The sequence below is a fragment of the Myotis brandtii genome, unplaced genomic scaffold (assembly GCF_000412655.1).
Source record: "Myotis brandtii unplaced genomic scaffold, ASM41265v1 scaffold672, whole genome shotgun sequence".
Taxonomy (NCBI): domain Eukaryota; kingdom Metazoa; phylum Chordata; class Mammalia; order Chiroptera; family Vespertilionidae; genus Myotis; species Myotis brandtii.
In genome coordinates this window covers 583,044-603,036 of record NW_005370621.1, presented here as the reverse complement: position 1 = coordinate 603,036, position 19,993 = coordinate 583,044, and the positions used below count along the sequence as shown (strand labels likewise).

Genomic DNA, 19,993 nt, shown 5'->3' with positions numbered 1-19,993 from the left:
AAATTTATTTTCTTTCCACTCTACTATCAGCCACCGTCAGGGCAGGAGCCTCTCTGTAGTTATCTGTAGATTGCAGAACCTAGCACAGTGCCTGGCACGTGGACAGACTGAAAAGCTGGAAGTTGAATCAATGTATGTATGAGTATGTCTGCCACACTTAGATGAGCTGCCTTGAGGGCAGAAAGGATTATTCTCCGTCCGTACAAGTTAAGTCAATGCTTAATAAATGTTTTCTTCTTCCTCCCTTTTAGCATTGAATAATAAATGAATGTCCAGTTTCGAGAGTGAGAAAACAAGATGAAAAATGAGGCTAGTGATCAATTCAGCATCCCAAATACTTCCATGAGAGTTTTTTCTTCCTTCTTTCCCTCTCCTTCCCTCTCTCCTCCTTCTTTTCCTTCCCTTCCTGTTTTAACTTCATTTAACACAAGTTTCTCTCAGTTTCTTCAAATGGATTCTCTCTTAAAATATTTTTAAAATCTCTATATATAAAAGCCTAATATGCTAAGTGTCCAACTGAGCAGTCAATCAACCAGTCACTATGATGTGCACTGACCACCAGGGGGCAAATGCTCTGACTGGTAAGTTAGCTTGCTGCTGGGGTCTGGCTGGTCGGGATGGGGCGAGACGGGGCCAGACAGGCCCTGGAGCCCTCCCTCGGTCCCTCCCCTGCCACCGGCCCCGATCGGCCCTGATAGGGACTGGGTGAGACGGCTCTGATCGGCCCCAATCGCCGGCCAGGTGGAGGGACCCCACTCATGCACAAATTCATGCACCAGGCCTCTAGTATGATTATAAATGCAACTCAAATCCATTATAGAAATATTGGGTAAACACGGAAAATCACACAAAAAAATAAAAGCAGCCAGCAATCTCCCCACCCAGAGCTTTTCCCTTGGAGGGTCTTCCTCTAATGTTTTCTGCGATGCTCACACATGGCCCTTGCCCTACATCTGCTCACTGCTTCTAGAATGGCACAAGAGGCTGAAACGGGCCACACACTCTGGGGGCAACCTGCAGCCTTCACTCCATCAGAATGCAACACAGCATTAGACACAAAACAAAGTAAGAAGACCCCAGGAGGTAACCCCATGGAGCCAGAGTTCACTGCCTCCACAAGGTGAAGACTTCAACATGAGATCGGGCTTCTCTTGGAAAGAGCTGCTCTGCAGCTTCCAACCCTACGTAGGGACATCCACGGCCCTGCAGTCTGCAAAGTAGCCTTACCTGTAGGCGAAAACATAGTTCTGGCTTTTCACTTATCTGTCGGATGAGACTCAGTCCACTCTGGCTAAGACTTCTTGTTAGGTGGTGTATTAAGTCCACAGAAGTAACTCGTAATCTTATTATGAAACAATTTCAATTCCCATCGTTTTGAAAATAGGAAGAGGGGGGACTTCAAGTCTTCAGCCTTAGGATCTATTTCAAATCTTACGCCACCGGCCGACGGTCTGAGCTCACGGCTGTGCGGATGGCTCAGTACCAAACAAGCACGCCCTCTTCTCTCAGCGTCAAGGACTAGGATAGACCTCGGGTTCCTCAAGGCAGTCCAATGAAAAGAAATCCAGGAAGGAGGGAGCACGACTGTGATTATTAGCAGGCCGCAGGAAAAGAATGCGCCTTTTCCCCGGAGCTAATACCGCTAAGTCTCCCTGGAATGCCAGGCTCCCTCCCGCCAGGCTTGCCGCTTCCCTGTGGAGAGCCCTACTCGGGAGTTGTCATCAGGACACACGGGACTGAGTCAAGGTTCAAGGTTGTCACCCAGCACCCCTCCCTGCTACACACGATTTCAATTCACCTGATCAGAAGGCAGGCAGAGGAGTCTGGAAACAGTGATGGCTTCAGATACCCAGGGACCAATCTGTGAGGAGGCAGCAGGTGCTAATTGGGAGAGGCCGGGCGCGCTGGGAATGGCATGGACAGATGTGACTCCGTTCAATAGTTTCCTGAGTGTTTGGGGGGAAGAGGGAAGGAGGAGCTGCAGGTATGGAGGCAATAGTTGAAAATATTCTGACACTTGGAAAGCTTATAGCTTAAGCATCTCAAGAACTTAATAGTAACAGAGAATTTGGAGCCGGGTAACCAAATGTCCTCCTACCCTCCCACAACCCTGGACGCTTAGCATACCTTTGAATGACAAGCCCCCACTCGCCCTAAAACACCCCTTCTGACTTAGCAAAAGCCCACGTCTCTGTGGAAAATGAGAGAAAGATATCTCCGCAGGGCAGATTCGACCCTGCATTAAAAAGGCCCTTTTGTGTCAGCACGCTCAGGGCCTGGCAGCTGAGTGCAGGCTCATTAGCCCTTTAGTGGGGCACCTTTGTAGAACCCCACACAGCAGTGCTGCACCCCCTGGGCAGGGGCTCCCTCCACCGACCATCAGTGGATGGGTCTATCAGTAAGCAGGGAGCGGTGGAGGGCCCAATTGCCCCCAGCTCCTCCCGAGGCCAGAGGACCCACGGAGGACTGGATTATTCCTTCATTTAACAAACCTCTGTGCATGTGCAGGTCCTGTGCGGGGTGCTGGGTGCTGAGTGCTGGGTGCTGGGGGAAAGGCATGGTTCAACCTCAAGCACTGGCACTAGGGAAAGGCCCATCCCAACAATGGCAGGACCCAGGAAGGAGAACAAATGGGAGCCCACAGACTGTATGCTATGAGGTTTCTCTTCACTCACCAGCTAAAGGGGGCACCTGCTGCCCACACACACCTCCCCCGCCCCCCATCAGCGTCACTGTTTTCAGTTCCTCAAAGGAACCTGCGTGGGAAGAGCTTTGGATTTAGGAATCTCAGACTCTTCAGTGTCTGGGACAGCATGGGCTAGCTCCTGATCCCTGGCCCGGCACCTTCTCTCCCCCGCAGCAGCCCTGTCCCATGCACATGTATAGACACCCCGCAGACATCGCTCCCCATCCTTCATGCCCAACAGTGTAGTCTCTGGGGCATGGTTCTCCCTCAGGAGGATAAACTTGGGAAAGAAGCCCAGGCCGTCGAAGTAGGCTTTGGGTCATGTGGGGCAGGGAATTCTGGAATTTGGGATCCTGGTTCCACAGGGTGTGTGGCACAGGAAGGAACACTTGGGCTCCAGCTGGGAACATCCCCTTGGCTTCTTGGACTTGTTGCTTCATGGAGAAGGGGCTCAGCCTGAGGGCCAGTAGAGAGGCCTTTCAAGTACAAGACCCAGGCGAGGTGGTTGTGAGGAGGGAAGGGCCCCTCTTGCCTGGGTGTAAGAGCAGTGTTTTCTAAGAGACAGAAGGACGGATTGGCAGCCACAAGACAGTGTAATCGGTGCTCGGATGGATGAATACAGGTTGCTCAGGGTAGTACATGGAAGGGGCACAGCCTGGACTCTGGGAAGGCTCCTTTGAGGAGGTGACACCTACTTGAGCTGTATCTTAGGTAGGTAATGACTCACGGAGAGCAAGGTAGGAAAGGCTGGGATGGGTGTTCCCAGGGCACAGGAAAAGCATTTTCTAAATCATGGAGGAGGGACAACAAGGTGCCTTCTGGAAATTACAAGTTATTTGTCATGGTGGATGTGAAAGGGTACAGGTTGGGGAGGGGCCTAGCATGAATCTGCAGGGATGGTCTGGGCTAGTATGCTAAGGCATTTAGAACAACAGAAGAATCACCAAAGAGGATTGCATTCATTTTCACAATAGGCATGTGCCATAATGATGGAGTCACTGAGGAACAAAGGACATGTACTACAAATAAAGTTTCAGTATTTTCAATCATACGACCAACACAGTGTGGTCATCTCAAATGTAATTTTAGCTGGACCCCAGACCTTTCCTTAGCTTTGGACTTACATGTCCAACTGATACTTCCTCTGGGTTTCTCACAAGTGTATTAGACATGATACCTCCTAAACAGAACTCAAACACCTCTACTCACCCCCCTCCTGACTTCCCCATCCCAATCAATGTCACTGCATTCTCCCCATTTCACCCCACTCCCTCACTGTGCCCCCTCCCCCCACGAGTCCTGCTAATTTCTCACAACCACCTTCTCCTCTCCTCGGGGTGGGGAAATTCACCCACTTATTACTCTCCAGATTTTTGTTTATTATGCTTCCTAAATGTAAAAAAACTCCTTGTTTACAAAATAAGCGCGAAATTAATAAAGGGATTATTATTCTTTGAGGAAGTTTAATTCAACTCTGGGGTCCAATAAATTATCTTTTTCAAGTATTCACATTGATTATTACGTGGAATTCCATGGAAAATTTAAAAAAATTATCATTGATGCAAATTCATTTATCAAAAAAAAATCATGGCAGCAACATAACCATACTACATGCCTTATTAAATGTGGAAAATATTTAAGTAAGATCATTATGGCTTTCCTATAACATATCTATTTAGTCTAAACCCTCTGGTTCTTTTCCACTATCAATCTACTGTGTTTGAAATCTCAGAATGTACAGCTCAAGGCTTTTTCAATGCTAAGATCAACAGACATGCACAGGGACCTTGATTATATTTTGGAGTATTACTGAGAGCATGAGAAACTTAGCAGATAATTTGAACTATACCTCCTTTGTTCCATCTTTCTATCTCTGTGAATCTGTGGTCATAATCGCTAAGCTATTAAATCTAAGGCAGAAAACAAAGTATAACGTTGAGATAGGAAGTAGTTATAAGAACATCTTATTCAGCCATGTCCATTTCATTTACTCTTTTAGAATCAAATGATTTATTAATTTCCTAAGGAACAATTAAGTTTTAAAAAACCCCATAAATATAGAGAAATAAGGAAACATTAAATTAGTAAAAAAAAATTTTTAAACTTAAGAATTGTTTTAAATGAACATTGCAATTGTTGTTTGCTGGAAATTCCTAGAAATCACTCTGTCTTTTGCACACTTTGTGAGGACACTTTTCACATCCTCATCTCCCACAGGAATGCTTCTTCACTTATCAACCTGCTAAAGAGTTACTTCCTCTATAAACACCTTTGCTATTTCCTTCCTCTGGATTCCTGTACCGTCTTAAATATAGGTCATTACATATTGCAACAAAGTTCTGCAAAGCACTGTTGATATCGTATTTATATGTGTGCCTCACCAAGAGCAGATAAGGACTTGCTCTCTTTTCTTTGTAACAGCAGCTTCTAACACAGTGCCTGGTACATACTGGGTATTGACCAGATATTTATTGCAAAAATGAAGGATTAAGTCATCTCTAATATTCCTTTTGTTCTAAGGCCTATACATTGGATGACCATATTAAGTAACCCTAATATTGCTTAACATGATGTAACAGCGAATTGTTGTCATTTCTAGGTGCATGAAATAGAAATATGCTACTTTTGTGGTTAAGACTTCAGAGATGTTTCCCTGGGCAGCTGGAGGCAATATTTGATAAAGTCTTGACTAAGAAAGTGTGGGATCTCAAGTTGCTACAGCTATGAAAGATGGAAATGGCAGTGCCCTTAAGTCTGTCTGACAAATATCTAACTCTGGCTTCCTTCTCCTCACCCCCCACCCACACGCTCCAGCCTGTCTCCCACTGAAATGGCAGAACAGTAACTGCCGACCTGCTGGCGACGTCGCTAACCCTGAGCTACAGTTCAGTCTAGTCACGGAGTGAAGACCCAGAGCAGCAGTTTCCCGATGACATGAGCAAAACTCGAGTGTGGATCCAACGAGGAAAAGGCTGTCCTGGATGCATAAAATCTGAGACACAGGCGGCAGAGAACTGCGCTCTTTCTTTTCAGTCACACACAGGAGCTCCATATATGACCAGCAAATAAATCACTCAAACTGGAAGAAAATGTTTTTAAAATGGACAAAAGTAAATTAAAATTAATATGCCAGCTATTTTATATTGGCCAGTCCAAGGAAACGTTTTGGTCTTTAAATCTGGCAAGCTGTTCAGGTGTACATCAGAATACTGTTTGTCACTGAAAAAATAATTATTGTACAATCCGAGAGACAAAAACAGTTGGTTAACTAAGAGAGGGTGAAATAATGCAGAAGTATATTTAAAACATTCATTGTATAGTACATGGGAAAGAGCAGCTTAAGGAGCTGACTATGCAGTAAAATACTGTTTGTGTGTGAAAATTACATATGCATAGTTAGTTACGGAAAGAGCCTAGAACAATATACACGGGAGTGTAAACAGTGGCACCGTAGTGAATTGTACTGCTTTTTTGCTTACTGGAATTTTCTAGTTTCTAAAATGAACTTATATTGCATTTGTCACTAGAAAGTGTAATTTATTTGTTTTAGCCTATTTCGTTCTTATCTTCTAATATTTTTCACATTATTAAAATACATGGCTTATGAAAGTTTGCTTAAAAGTAAATGTCATCTAAGCTCCTCTCCTGTTATACAGAATTCAATAGATTGTGTTCAAGTTAAAGCAGATTTCTGTATTCTGGGCTGTGTAATTGTTGGAAAACCCCAACAATTGTCACGAGTGTTAAGAAAACTAAAAGGAAAGCTTATTGACTTTATATTCCACCAAAGTTGCAACATCACTTCCCCAGACTGCACATTATAAGAGTTTTAGTCTCGAAAATTTTCTAAGGCCTCAAACCGCTTACAATGTGCAACAAGGCAATACACACATACCACAGTTTCCATGAACAAACATTGCCTATTTCCTAAGCACCATCCATCATCATTAATAACTACTGAGTTCTTTCTATAGATAAGAATTAGTATTTGGAAAGAAACACAGCCATTGTCCCTTTCTTTCCAGCAATCTGCCATAAAGGTAGGGGATTAGTTCATATTATATATATATATTTATCATGATATATATTTGTATATTCCATATGATGTAGATTATGTATTTTGTATATTCAGGTTTCCATTTATTCAAGTTGCCAGTTTTCTGGTAAATAATTTTATGAGCCTTAGCCCCTCTAATCCTTTCTGCTTTGAGGTAGGAACTACTCCCATTTAACAGGTGAAAAGACAAAGGCACACAAAGATTAAGTCATTTGCTTAAAATCACAAAGCTCATAGGAAGGCTGGGTCTGGAATGCAGTTCTACAGGTCTGCAGAGGCTGTGCTTTTAACCATCACATTATACAACCCCCCCCCCCACACACACACACATCCTTCCAGTAAACAACAAAAGTAAGGGCTATGGGCAGCAGGTAGCAGTGATTCAGAGGAAAGCAATACCTAGAGCTGGAGAAGCAGAGGAGGCGCCGCAGAGAGAGCCACACTGGATTGGAATCTTGAAAGACAGAAATGCAGGATCAGGAAAGTGTAGTTCTAGGCGGAGGCATTTTCCTTCCCGGGTACTAATATGGCATGGAGGTCCCTGGGTCCTCTTCTATAAAGGGCCGAGACAGACTGACTAACCCACAAGAATGAACCTGACAGTATTGTATGATTAGAATGAAATCTGAGCAATTCGAAGGAAGGGAAGCATTCTTTCTTTCTTATCATTACTGGCTCCCCTCTCCTGCCGTTCGGCAATAATTTTAAAAAGGAATAAGAAAGAAATCTGTTCCTAAATAAAACCTAAGAGGACAATGAACTACTTAAAAAAAAAATTACAGCACTCACGGAAGAGGAAAATGTCTCTGGGTTAGGAAACTGGGCCAAACTTACAGAAATAATTGTGTCACGGGTGTGGAATTAAATTTCAATTTAGAAGTGGAGAAAAGCCATCAAGAGAAAAAAGTGACAAGGGAATAAAATGAACCAGACGAATTCATGAAGGAAGTGAATCAGTAGGTCTTTGGCTTTAACAGTTTACTCATGTTTGCAGTAAAAACATTACCTTATGGATTTTTTTTCCCTTAAAAAAAAAAAAAGGAAGGAAGGGAGGAGGGAGAGAAGGAAGGAAAGAAGGATGAAAAGTTTCATTTGCCCTTGGTTTTTTCCCCAAACTGTAATCATATATATGCGATGAGATATTTATTGTGAAATGCTTAGTAACAATTTACTAATAAGATGGGGAGAGGGATGATCTTTTACTTTAGTTCTTCTTTATCCTCAAGGATCTAAAAAAAACAAAAACCCATTGCTTTCTTCAGCCATCTGCTGTCTCCAGTTCTGCTTATCCTATTCTCTCTTAAACCTACTCTCACCAAGGTGACCTGTGACTTACATGTTACTAAATCCCAGGCTCAATGATCAGGCCTCATCTAATTTGAAAGCTGCACTCACACACTTGCTCATCCTCTCTCATAGGCTCCCCATCGTTTCTAGGATACCACGCTCTGGGTTTTCCTACCTCCCTGGCTGCTCCTTCTCCGTGTCCTTTTCCTGACCTCTTCATGTTAGCGAGTCCCCAGGATTCAGTTCTTTTAATTCTAGATATACAGTCAGGTGACCCTTAGTGATCACATGTATTATTCTCTTGATTTTAAATACCATCCACAGGCAGCCAGCTCCCAATTATCAGTGTATTTCCACCCCAGCCCTCTTTCCCAAACTCCAGACTCAAATATCCAATCACTGACTTGACATTGCCTCTTCAATGTCTAATGAGGATCATTTATTTAACATGCCCAAAACTGAGCTTCTAATACCCTCGACTCATCCTCACACCCACAGCCAAAAGTGAGAAAAAACTTACTTCACTCACAGATCTCCACTCTGAGTTTATGGCAACTCCATCCTTCCAGTTGCTCAGGCCTAAACTCTTGGAATTATCCTTAACTTTTCTCTCTCTCCGATGCCTCCCTCCCTTAAATCTGTCAGCAAAATCTATTGGCTTTACCTTCAAAATATGCCTAGAATTTAACCACTTCACACCCCTTTCTCGGATATCACCCTCATCCAAAACACCCTCATCTCTTACTTGGAAGCAGGAAAGCCTAACTGATCCCCTGGCTTACCCCTGCCCTTCACAGTCTGTTGTCAACACAGCAAGAGTGTTCCTTTTAAAACCCAAGACAGATCATGCCTCTTCTATGACAAAATCTCTCCAATGGCTCCCCATCTCTTACACCCAAAGCCACCATCATTCAATGGCACATAAGACCCTATGACATCTGTCTTTGCAACAATGCCCACTCCTGCCTACCTCTCTAAGCCCCCGCAAACTATTTTTTTTCCTTCAATAACTCTGCTCCAGCCACCCTGATCTCTTCACTTTTCCTCACTCTATATACTATGTAATTGACTTATGTATTATGTTTATTGTCATCCTCCCTTGACTTTGTTAGCATGTAGGCAGAATAAGTACTCTACAAGGTGGGAGTCTTTGCTTTGTACACTGACATTTCCTAAGAGACCAGACAGTGAGAGGCATATAACAGGTGCTCAAACCAAAATTGCTTAATTAATGAATGAATTTCTAGTCTCTTGGCAAACCACAGAGTCCAGCCACATCACTGGATTTGTTCCACTGAGAATCTTACTACATTCCTTCCTCTTAAAAATAGTCTATGCCATTTACCCATCCATTAATCATCCACTCAAAATAAATGTTAGCAACTATAATATGCCATGCACAGGCATCAGGGATAGAAGTAAAAGGCTGAGGCTTTGGTTTTACACAGGACAGAGAGACAAGAAATCATATAAAAATAATTCAGCCAGTTGACAGCTTCACAGAAGAACACCATCAAACTGACCAAGGCTGGAGAGGCAGGGGCCACCAGGAAAGGCTCTCCAGAAGATGCACTCCTTGGGTGGAGTTAGTTAGGGAGGAAGGTTGGTAGGGACTGCAGTGATGGCGAACCTATGACACACGTGTCAGAGGTGACATGCGAACTCATTTTTTTGGTTGATTTTTCTTTGTTAAATGGCATTTAAATATATAAAATAAATATCAAAAATATAAGTCTTTGTTTTACTGTGGTTGCAAATATCAAAAAATTTCTATATGTGACACGGCACCAGAGTTAAGTTAGGGTTTTTCAAAATGCTGACACGCCGAGCTCAAAAGGTTCGCCATCACTGGACTGGGGAGAAAGAAGGAAGGAAGAGTCGTTCCAAGCTGAGGATACAGCTTGTCAAAGCACAGCCAGTCTATAGAACAGGGGTGGGCAAACTTTTTGACTCGAGGGCCACAATGGGTTCTTAAACTGGACCGGAGGGCCGGAACAAAAGCATGGATGAAGTGTTTGTGTGAACTAATATAAATTCAAAGTAAACATCATTACATAAAAGGGTACGGTCTTTTTTTTTTTAGTTTTATTCATTTCAAACGGGCCGTATCCGGCCCGCGGGCCGTAGTTTGCCCACGGCTGCTATAGAAGCATGCAGCCGTGGGGAACCTCAGGCAACTTAGTGTGGCTACAGTCCAGTGTGGAAGTCAGGGGATAGGTGGAGGTAGAGGGGTCTCCTTCCACTCACACTGCATGGTTTGATTTAATCCTGAAGTTAAGGGGTAGCCATGCAAGTTGCCTTTTAGAAATATCTGGTAACAAGTAGTGTGGTAAAATGAAGCCTTTAGAAAGACTACTCAGATAAGAGTAGAATTTTAATTAAGAGTTCGAAAACTGACATAAATGGACTTAAAATAATTTGGCAATTATTATTATTTACCTTTTTTTTCAGAAGACACAAAAGAAGCGAAATTAAGAGAAAGACACTCAAAAAATCTTAAACATGTCCTGATTCAACTCCAAATTCTCAGTGAAGGAGAACAAATAGCAAACAAATGTTCATAAAGAAAACCACCATCAATGTCATTTTTTACTCCATGGGGAGCTCATAATGATAATCCAACAGAGGCCTCACACGCCAAAAAAAAAAAAAATACCGAATCCATTCATCATCTCCCCACTCCCACTCTCTCTTGAACAGCTCATATTTTTCTTTCCAAAAGACATCAACACTCAATAGCTACTTGTCACTAGAGTTCCGGTAATCCTCCTGGCATTGCAACAGAAAATTGTTCTTTGTCCTAAAGCAAGGGGAAGGTATTGCCTGAATCACAGGAATGGTTACCTCAACCAACCATTTTACTTTGCGAGGGCACAAAAGCTCTTTCTCCATTGTCTACTTTCACAACATGCCTTGCTGGCCAAGTCTTAGACATTAGTTTGGTTTGGAAGACCATTTTAGGCAATTGGAAAAGAACCAGAACTATCTCTGGCATTGATCCAGAACTGAACTTCCTTTTTGCAGGTAAATGAAAGCCACAGGTTCTCTGTTCTCCAGTTTCAATCATACTGCCTTAGAATTTGTTAGAGTGACTTTTACCTCTCCCCAGGTATTTATTGCAGACGTGCAGAAGGAGAAATAGGGAGCTTAGGTACCAGAACCAAAGACCTATTTCTCTTTCAGGGTATCAACTGGAATTCAGAAAGTTGATGAAAAAATCAAAGCACAGAACATTCTTGCCAACAATACCTGTGAGCGTGTGCGAGTGTGTGCGAGTGTGTGTGTGTTGTGTAATTTACAAAATCCAATCTACCTAAGAAAAGCAAGGAGGGAAAAATAAGAAGAAATCTAAACTGGAAGGAAATCTAAATATGGCTCCAAGCACACACAGCAAGGCTCATAAAATAGGTCAGAGAGGGTGTGTGTGTGTATGTGTGTGTGTGCGCACATGTGCTTGAACAATTGGTTGTACATATACACAACTTGACTATATGTTATCTGCCTAACTTCTCTGTTATAAAATTATTTTATCAAACAAGCCGCAAATAGAACTAAAAGTCACTTTTGAAGACATTTTGAAAATATTTACTGAACTTCCAAAAAATGATACTAACCTTTTGGAACAAATTGTTGCTTTTGGTGGTTTGTTTCAAAATGTCTAATGCTGGCACATGACACTGCGAAGCTTGAAGTCTAAGTGCCCACTCTAAAATGTGTTCAAAGGGGTTTTCCTTCTGGGGTCCTCTCACTCAATTGTGAAGTGTTTGTCTATGAAGTTAAAAAAAAACACTAGTTTCACAAGGATTGCCCAATTGTTATGAATTTAAATCTCTACCCTCTGGGCAGACTTTTTATAGAGAAAGAAGGAAAGCTTCTTATTATTTAGGTAATAAAAGGTTGTAGATCATTCTTTAAATCCTGCTGTTACTTTTCCTCTAAATAAGGATACATTTTTAACTCACAAGATTTCTTGGGGAGACGATGGAATCAAAATGGTTGTTTTTCGTTTCCCTAGAAATGATGACCTAAGGATACTGTACAATTCAAATATAACAAAGTATATATATATATATACACACACATATTAAAAAATAAACAACAATCTGAAATCTGTGGTTTGGGGATTTCTTACTTCAAATAGCAAATCGGTTAAAAAATGTGACACCTGATTTCCTTTTATACCACTTTAATTTTTTTACTTATTACTAAAAACAAAACAAAACAAAAAGCACACACAAAAGAACAAAACCCAATCCCCTGATAGCTTCCTCTAATATGGTAATGATAACGAAAGCCATAATTTTTATAAACATATTTGATTCCACATGGAAGTGGCAGCACTAGCAAGCTTGAAAATCGGCTTTATCTCGAAGAAGGAAAGAGTTTGTTCATAAGGAAAAGACAAAAAGGACCTAAGTTTAAAAGAAAAAAGTATTAGAGACTTAAGAAAATGTATTTGGTTTTCTCATCTGTTAAATAAAAATAGTCATAGCACCTACCTCACAGGGTTGTCATGAGGATTAAATGAACTCATACAAGCAAAGCACTGAAAATAGTGTAGGCCAGGGGTGGGCAAACTTTTTGACTCGAGGGCCACAATGGGTTCTTAAACTGGACCGGAGGGCTGGAACAAAAGCATGGATGGAGTGTTTGTGTGAACTAATATAAATTCAAAGTAAACATCATTACATAAAAGGGTACGGTCTTTTTTTTTTTTTTAGTTTTATTCATTTCAAACGTGCCGCATCCGGCCCGCGGGCCGTAGTTTGCCCATGGCTGGTGTAGGCCCATATTGAGTGCTCAATAAATATCAGTGCTAATTATTAACAGTATTGGCGATGCCTCATGTGACTAAACCATCTTTTACTTTCTCAGAAGGGAAAGCAGTCTTAAAGGGATCATGATCTTGTGAAAATTTTGATAGCACTAGCAATGATAGCCCTATTTCACAGAGGGAGTGCACTAAAAAACTGTTCATGATTTCTCAAATTCAGAAGAGGTAATTACAAAGGAATCAGTGTTTCTGATTGGTGAAGGGAAGCTATCATCTAAAAAAGAGAGATAAGGCTTGTTTTGCATGTTCCAGAGAGTCGGACTTGAATTAGATGGTGAAAATTAGAGGGAACTGTCTGCTCAGTACAAGACTCTCCAGCATCCGAAAAGGGAACCTTCATGTCCTGTTGGTGGGACTGTATTAAAATGGTACAGCCACTATGGGAAACAGTATGAGGCTCCTCAAAAAATTAATGACCAGCAATCCCACTTTTAGGTATTAATCTGAAGAAATCCAAAACACTAATTTGAAAAGACATACGCACCCCCTATTTCATTGCAGCATTATTTTCAATAGCCAACATATGGAATCAATCTAAGTGTCTAATGATAGACAAATGGGTAATATTCCATATATACAATGAAATATCACTCGCCATAAAAAAGAATGAAATCTTGCCATTTGTGACAACGTGGATGGACCTAGAGGGTATTATGCTAAGTGAAGTAAGTCAGACACGGAACAGCAAATACCACATGATTTCACTTACATGTAGGATCTAAAAAACAAATGAACACGACAGAAACTCATAGATACAAAGGACATTTTGATGGGTAGTTCGATGGGAGGGTGACCTGGGTGAAAGGGGGGATGGGATTAAGATGTAAAAATTGCTAGTTACAAAAACAGTCACAGGGATGTAAAATAGAGGATAGGGAATATAGTGAATAATATTGTAATAACTATCTATGGTGTCAGTACCCATTGGAGTGATCACTTTGTAAGTTATCTGAATGTCTAACCACTAGGCTGTATATCTAAAACTAATATATAATGTTGTATGTCAACTGTAATTGAAAAATGAAAACAAAAAGATTCTCCAACATCCAAAGCACTCTCCCTTATAATAGGATAGGATGCCTTGAAGGGGAGAAAGTATAATGTTACTGTGTGTGAAAGCAGGAGTTTCATCAATCAAGGATGATCAAAGTTTCCTTATTGAATCCACAACATTATTGCTGTTAAGATAACAACAATGACAACCACCACCACCACAATAATGATAGTTAACACATCTACAGAAATTGCCCCAAATTACTGTAAAGACTTTACATATAGTGACCCATGTAATCCTTACCACCGTCATCCTTACCACAGCCACCTGGCTCCACAGTCTGTGTTCTTAACCACAATATACTGCCTACCTTTGTTCTGGAATGCTGAGCAAGTTACTTAACCTCTCTGTGCCTCTATTTCCTCATTTATAAAATGAGGACAATAACAGCACTTATCTCAGATGATAAAGAGTAAATGAAATATCACATTTGTTTAGCACCTAGAACAGTGCCTGACATACAGCAAGTATTCTGCATATAACTTTTATATAAAGGTCATTTCAACTTTTAAGAACATTTTTTACGTGGACAACAAGTTAGGGAAGGCATAAAGGGAAGGCTATAGTGAGCAATCTGACTCACTTTTTTTTCCCTTTTTTATTTTATAAAAATTTTTTTAAAATAAATTTCTTTTCTTTTTTAAAAAATAAAATAAGTGAAACTCAAGGCATGCTGACGTGGGACTGATTTTCTAACTAAACAAAATTAGCCATGAAAAGTAAGGGCAAAACTGCTAATGCGAAAGTTCCACAGTGAGATCAGATTCTCTGTATGCTTTGTCATGGCTCATTGAATGTAATCTCCCATAACCCACTGCTGACTTCTCTTACCATCCCCAAGATCCTGGCCCTTCATTCAATTCCATTTTCAGCAGAATCCTTAATTGCTTCACACACCTAATACTTAACCACCTCCCAAACCTAGGTCATTCCAATCCACTTCTTTTGTACCTGCAATCTAACTGCAACCTGGCACCCAATATGGCCTCATCAACCTTCTCAAAGAGGCAACATTAAAACTTTATTTCACTCAAGCTTCCAGGTCTACTCTTGCTCCACCCTCAAATATTGTAGATTCCTCAATAATTGGAAAATAGAAGCATTCAGATACAAATTCTCTTTTCATATACTTTCCTCCACACTCCTAAAGTCCTGCGATAGCCAATCAATTCAAATGTGCTGATCTTTGCCTAGCTGTTCTATCTTCCATCCCTTTCCTGTTCTAAATAATAAAAATAAATTTTTCCAGACCTCCTTTTTAAGACCAACTCGTTCTTCTAGTCCCTGATGCTACCCAGAAAATGTAGGTGGACATCATCATCTGGTTGGTTTGTTGTTCTGGCTATTATTCCTGTCGCCCACCTCTCTCTTGGATCTTCAAACCTTTACTAGCCATCCACACACATGCCATACAAAAAATGAATTTCAATCCTGTTTCCCTCATAAGCCTTGATCCTTTCCCAATTTTACTGCCAGATATCGAAGAGTAGTCTCTTGCTACAGGTATGTAACTGGCTGAACTAATAAATGGAATCACTGGAAGGCAACCTGATACAGGTTATTCTTAATTATAATCAATCTTTTAAATATGCTTAACAGTTTTGACATCCAACAACTGCAAATTTAGTGACCATTAATTATTTTTTCCATTGTGTTTTAAACAAAAATAATAAAGGAAAATATGCCACAGACGTTTGTTATATATGACAAACTATACTGTAACTAAATGTTATGTGCTTTGGGACTTCTAGCACAAAGTTTACAGATTAGCAATATTAATACTCCCAAAAATGTTTTTTTGAAGGATAATTCTTGCATGATCTAAGTCCTTACATTGTGGTTGTAGTTATGAACAATAACATAATAGTGTAAATTGTCTATATAAACTCTTAGAGACACATTTGATTTAAAGCTTACTGCTTCTATAGAAAAAGGAGTTTACAGAAATAAAGGTTTCTCTACGTTTCTCTATCCAGGGATGGGAAGCCCTTTTTTCTGCCAAGGGCCATTTGGATATTTATAACATCTTTCAGAGGCCATACAAAATTATCAACTTAAAAATTAGCCTGCTGTATTTGGTCAAACATTTAATTAACTCACCCCTAATGCCTTGGCAGGGCCAGAACCAAATGATTTCGAGGGCCTAGCTCATGGGGCTGGACGTTCCCACCCCTGCCTATACCTTCAAGGAAATGATCTGGCAAAAAGACCTAAAATAGGAGAGAACATAAAGTATTTGACAAGCAACCAAGCCATTGAAGGTGGAGCACAGAAAACAAGGGGAGGAGAGGCAAGGGCAATTTCCCTGGGCCTCTGGGGCCAGAATCCATACATGTTGATAGCATGACACCAGGAAGCAACTGCAAAGCTTTAAAGCTGGGAGAGGGAAGGGTCAGATTTGTAATTTTTCAAGAATTGCTCAGGTTGCTATATGGAAAATAAGTGGTTAGCCAACCAGAGCAAGGGTGAAGGGGACAACTGGGAATCAGAAGGCAGCTTCAGAAGCCTACGAGGGAAATATCCTAGATCAGGGTGGCAGTAGAGAAGAAAGAAGATTCTAGAAGAAAAAATCAGTAAGATTTGGGGAATGATTAGCTATGGGGGAAAGAAAGAAGAGAGATGTAAATGACATGTTGGTTTCCTGAATTTATATACATACATACATGAAAATGTGGAATAACACATCTTGCACAATATATACAGAATTATTGAAATTACCTACAGGAAGAGAAGATGAATTTTACATAGTAACAGAGAGACTTTCAGTTTTTACTATATAGATATCTGTTTAAATATTGCTTAAGTATTTTTATAATCAGTACATTATTTCATCATTAAATTCACATGCAATAAAAAAATAAAAATAAAGCATTTGCCTGCCTGAAAAGGAAAGAGCATTTTAAGGAGAAGGAACAATCTATCAGAAGGTACAAACACATGAAAGTGTGTGGCATATTTAAAGGATATCAAGTAGTCTAGTGTTTGCAGTAAGAAGGATGTGTATTGGGGCAAGATGAACAGAGGATTAAAGCTTCTAAGAGTATGGCCAATTCATTAAAACAAAAACAAACAAAAAACACACCTTCTATGTTAAAGAAAGTATTCCTTAAACTGTAGGAAATGGGGAAGCATATAGTTTGTAAGCATGAGGGTGAAAAAATCAAGTTCCTATTTTAGAAAGATCACATTAAAGGCATTGTGAAGACTGGGCCAAAAGAAGGCAAGAAGATAGGCTGGCAGATCACTTCGGCCAGAACTTAAGCTACATCAGTGACAACAGAGATATAGAAAGGAAGAGATTTGAGTTTCATTTCAGAAGTAGACAGGACTTGGCGATTAAGCTGGATGTGATAAGGAAAAGGAAGAGTCAAGGATGTTTCCCATGGTTTCTAGTTTAGGAAATTAGATAGTGGTGACGTCATCAATTTAGGCAATTCAACAACAGGTTCAACGAGAAGACAATAAATGTTGCTTTAGAGAAGTTGAGATTAAAGTATCTCTGGAGGCAGGTCAAGGTGCCCAACAGGAAGTTAGATATATAAGTTTGAATTTGAAGAACAAGATCAGACATGGGTATTTGAATACTATATATTACCTAAAAGAGAGGATTTCAAGCCTCTGCACACGATCTTACCCTCGACATAATTTCACTGAATTCTTGAGGAAACTGTTAAAAGTTGACCAGTTCCATTTATTCTCATAGTTGTAAAAATTCCACATAATTGTTAAAGTCTCCGTAGGCAATAACTTTTAAAAGCCAGAGTTGCCAGATTTTCCTCCTTCCTTCCTCCCTTCCTCCCTTCCTCCCTTCCTCCCTTCCTCCCTTCCTTCCTTCCTTCCTTCCTTCCTTCCTTCCTTCCTCCCTCCCTCCCTCCCTCCCTAGTTAAGGATGATATAAGAACTATAATATAACTTTGTCATTAAATATTTTCATATTTTGTCTTAATTGTAAAAGGCAAAAAAAAAAAGAACATTTCACAATTCTACCTTTAACAAAACCTAAGTCAAATACTGATTTACCTATGTGACTCTCCACTGATTTTCAATTGCAAGTCATTGGCAATTAGCTGAAATCCCCAAGGCATTCAACTCCAGCTGTAGTTTTAACCACAGAGGTTCCTGAAACAATTCCACAGTCCTGTTGCTGCTCACTGTCAGAAATCCCAATCACATTGTACTTCTGTCTAACTGATGATGCCCTAGTTGGGTGGGAGGTGGAGAGGAAGGACCAATTGGCAAGGAAACAGCTGCTTCCTTCCTCAGCCAGGGAAAACTAGGAAGGTGACTGATGGGCAGAGCCAAAAGTTGCTCTGGCTTCTTGTTGGCAACAATATCCACTGTGGCACAACTGGATATTTTAAAGCATATGAATGATAGAGTTTTATCTGCCTGGATGCTCTGCTGAAACTCAACAGGATTTCCCACACATTTTCTACACCTAAAAAGCATTTAAGTGTGCAATGGTTACAAAGAATCTGGCCTCAGTCTATGTGCAGAGGGCTAAGACTGCAAGGCACTGTTCCATTTAACTTTAGTATTATACCCAAGAGATTGCACTTTCTGGTAAAAAAAAAAAATTCATTTTCTGTAGAGTAGTTATATTTGTACAACTTATTAGAATTACTATTAAATTTCATTTGGAAATATTTTCTTAGATGTTTACCTTTATGTTTAATTTTAAACGATTTGTTGCAAATGTTTATATTTTATTCTTTTATCAATTCCCCTCCCATTCACTTCTGTACCCAGAAAATTGAATATTCAAGGATTCCTGAATAAAACAAGACAACCACTGGATTGATATAACTAACATATTTTAAAAATAGCGTAAATAGTAAGTTATTGTTCATCAAATAGAAATTAGCAATCACTAAAAATAACATTAAAAATTAGTGTGGGCATGAAGTATGGAATTTTAAAACATCAGTTTACTGCACTGATTAATTCAACATTTATATTTGCATCAGAACTTAATAATCCCATAAATAAATAGAGCTCTCAATTATTTTTTTTAAAAAAATCAAGGGATAACATATGTATTTAGACATATTAGCAGCGTAAAGATGTATGCTTCAACACACTTATTGGGAAAACGTCTGAAAATATTACTACACTGAAGTAATCCGCAGGAACCTGACATAAAAGTTCTCTAGAATACCAACAGTTTAGTTCAGGAAATTCCGAAAAAGGGTCAAATAGGAAATAGCCTCAAATTAATTGGCAAAGTTCAGTGCTTGCTCCAACTTGATTTTTCTCTCCATTGCAAAAAAACAACAAAACAAAACAAAACAACCGAGTCTCGGGGATAGGTGGGTGAGTCACTTAGATGAAAGTTCATCTACTGGAATAAATGGAGAGGCCGCCTGGGCAGGTGACACCGGGGAGTCGGTGGTAGTGCTGACTTTCGCTGGCGAGTTACAGGAAGATCCAGTACTGCTGCTGTTCCCATCCAGGGCGTCCGAAGACACACACACCCCCGGATCTGACAGCTGTGCGACGTCAGAAGACAGCATGCCCTGGAAAAATCTCTTTGGCGGATAATCAGTCTCCATTTCACATTTTCTTTTCAATGGTCCAAGAACACTTGGTCTAATGCAATTAATGGGGCTCTGGCTTCTTCGAGTCGTAAACCGGGTCGTTGGGCTGGGAATCGGGCTTGGAGGCAATCCATTGCTACTCACAAAACTTTGCAAGGATGGTGAAAAGCACTGCTTCCCGATTCCCCGGGTGGGAGATGGTGCCGGTGACACCGGAATGAAATCGATGCGCTTCGGGGAGGCGGATTTCTCCACGTCGTTGTCACTCAGGCTGAAACTTTCCTCCCAGGAGTGGCTGATCTGCATGGCGTTCTGCACCTCGCGCTCGTGGACGGTCTCTCGGTTGATCAAGTCCATGCCCTCCTCCTGTTTGATCTGGTGCAATCGGCTGCTGTGCATGCGGACCGGGGAGGCTGGGAGCAGCAGGCCATGGCGGTTCGGGAACGTGGTGCTGTTGCGCCTGGCGCTCGGCGCCTCGGCCTGGAACACCGGCGAAGTGTCACTGAGGCCGTGGATCAGAGGGGCGCTATTAGACCTC

The 19,993-nt window shown here is 40.9% G+C and overlaps 2 protein-coding genes across 2 annotated transcripts in view; both read right to left on the bottom strand.

Moving 5' to 3' along the window:
- Positions 1-19,993, bottom strand: part of PIP5K1B (phosphatidylinositol-4-phosphate 5-kinase, type I, beta) — a 287,643-nt gene that overhangs the window by 193,102 nt on the left and 74,548 nt on the right. The window lies entirely within an intron of this gene.
- The window catches only part of FAM122A (family with sequence similarity 122A), a 44,285-nt gene that overhangs the window by 16,862 nt on the left and 7,430 nt on the right, over positions 1-19,993 (bottom strand). The window contains exons 2-5 of the mRNA XM_014529191.1: positions 18,582-19,990; positions 16,019-16,128; positions 13,574-13,658; positions 11,645-11,798 (exon numbers count right to left, since the gene is read on the bottom strand). Of these exons, the coding sequence (XP_014384677.1) occupies positions 19,237-19,990 (754 nt within the window). The 3' untranslated portion in view covers positions 11,645-11,798; positions 13,574-13,658; positions 16,019-16,128; positions 18,582-19,236. The remainder of the gene's footprint in view (positions 1-11,644; positions 11,799-13,573; positions 13,659-16,018; positions 16,129-18,581; positions 19,991-19,993) is intronic.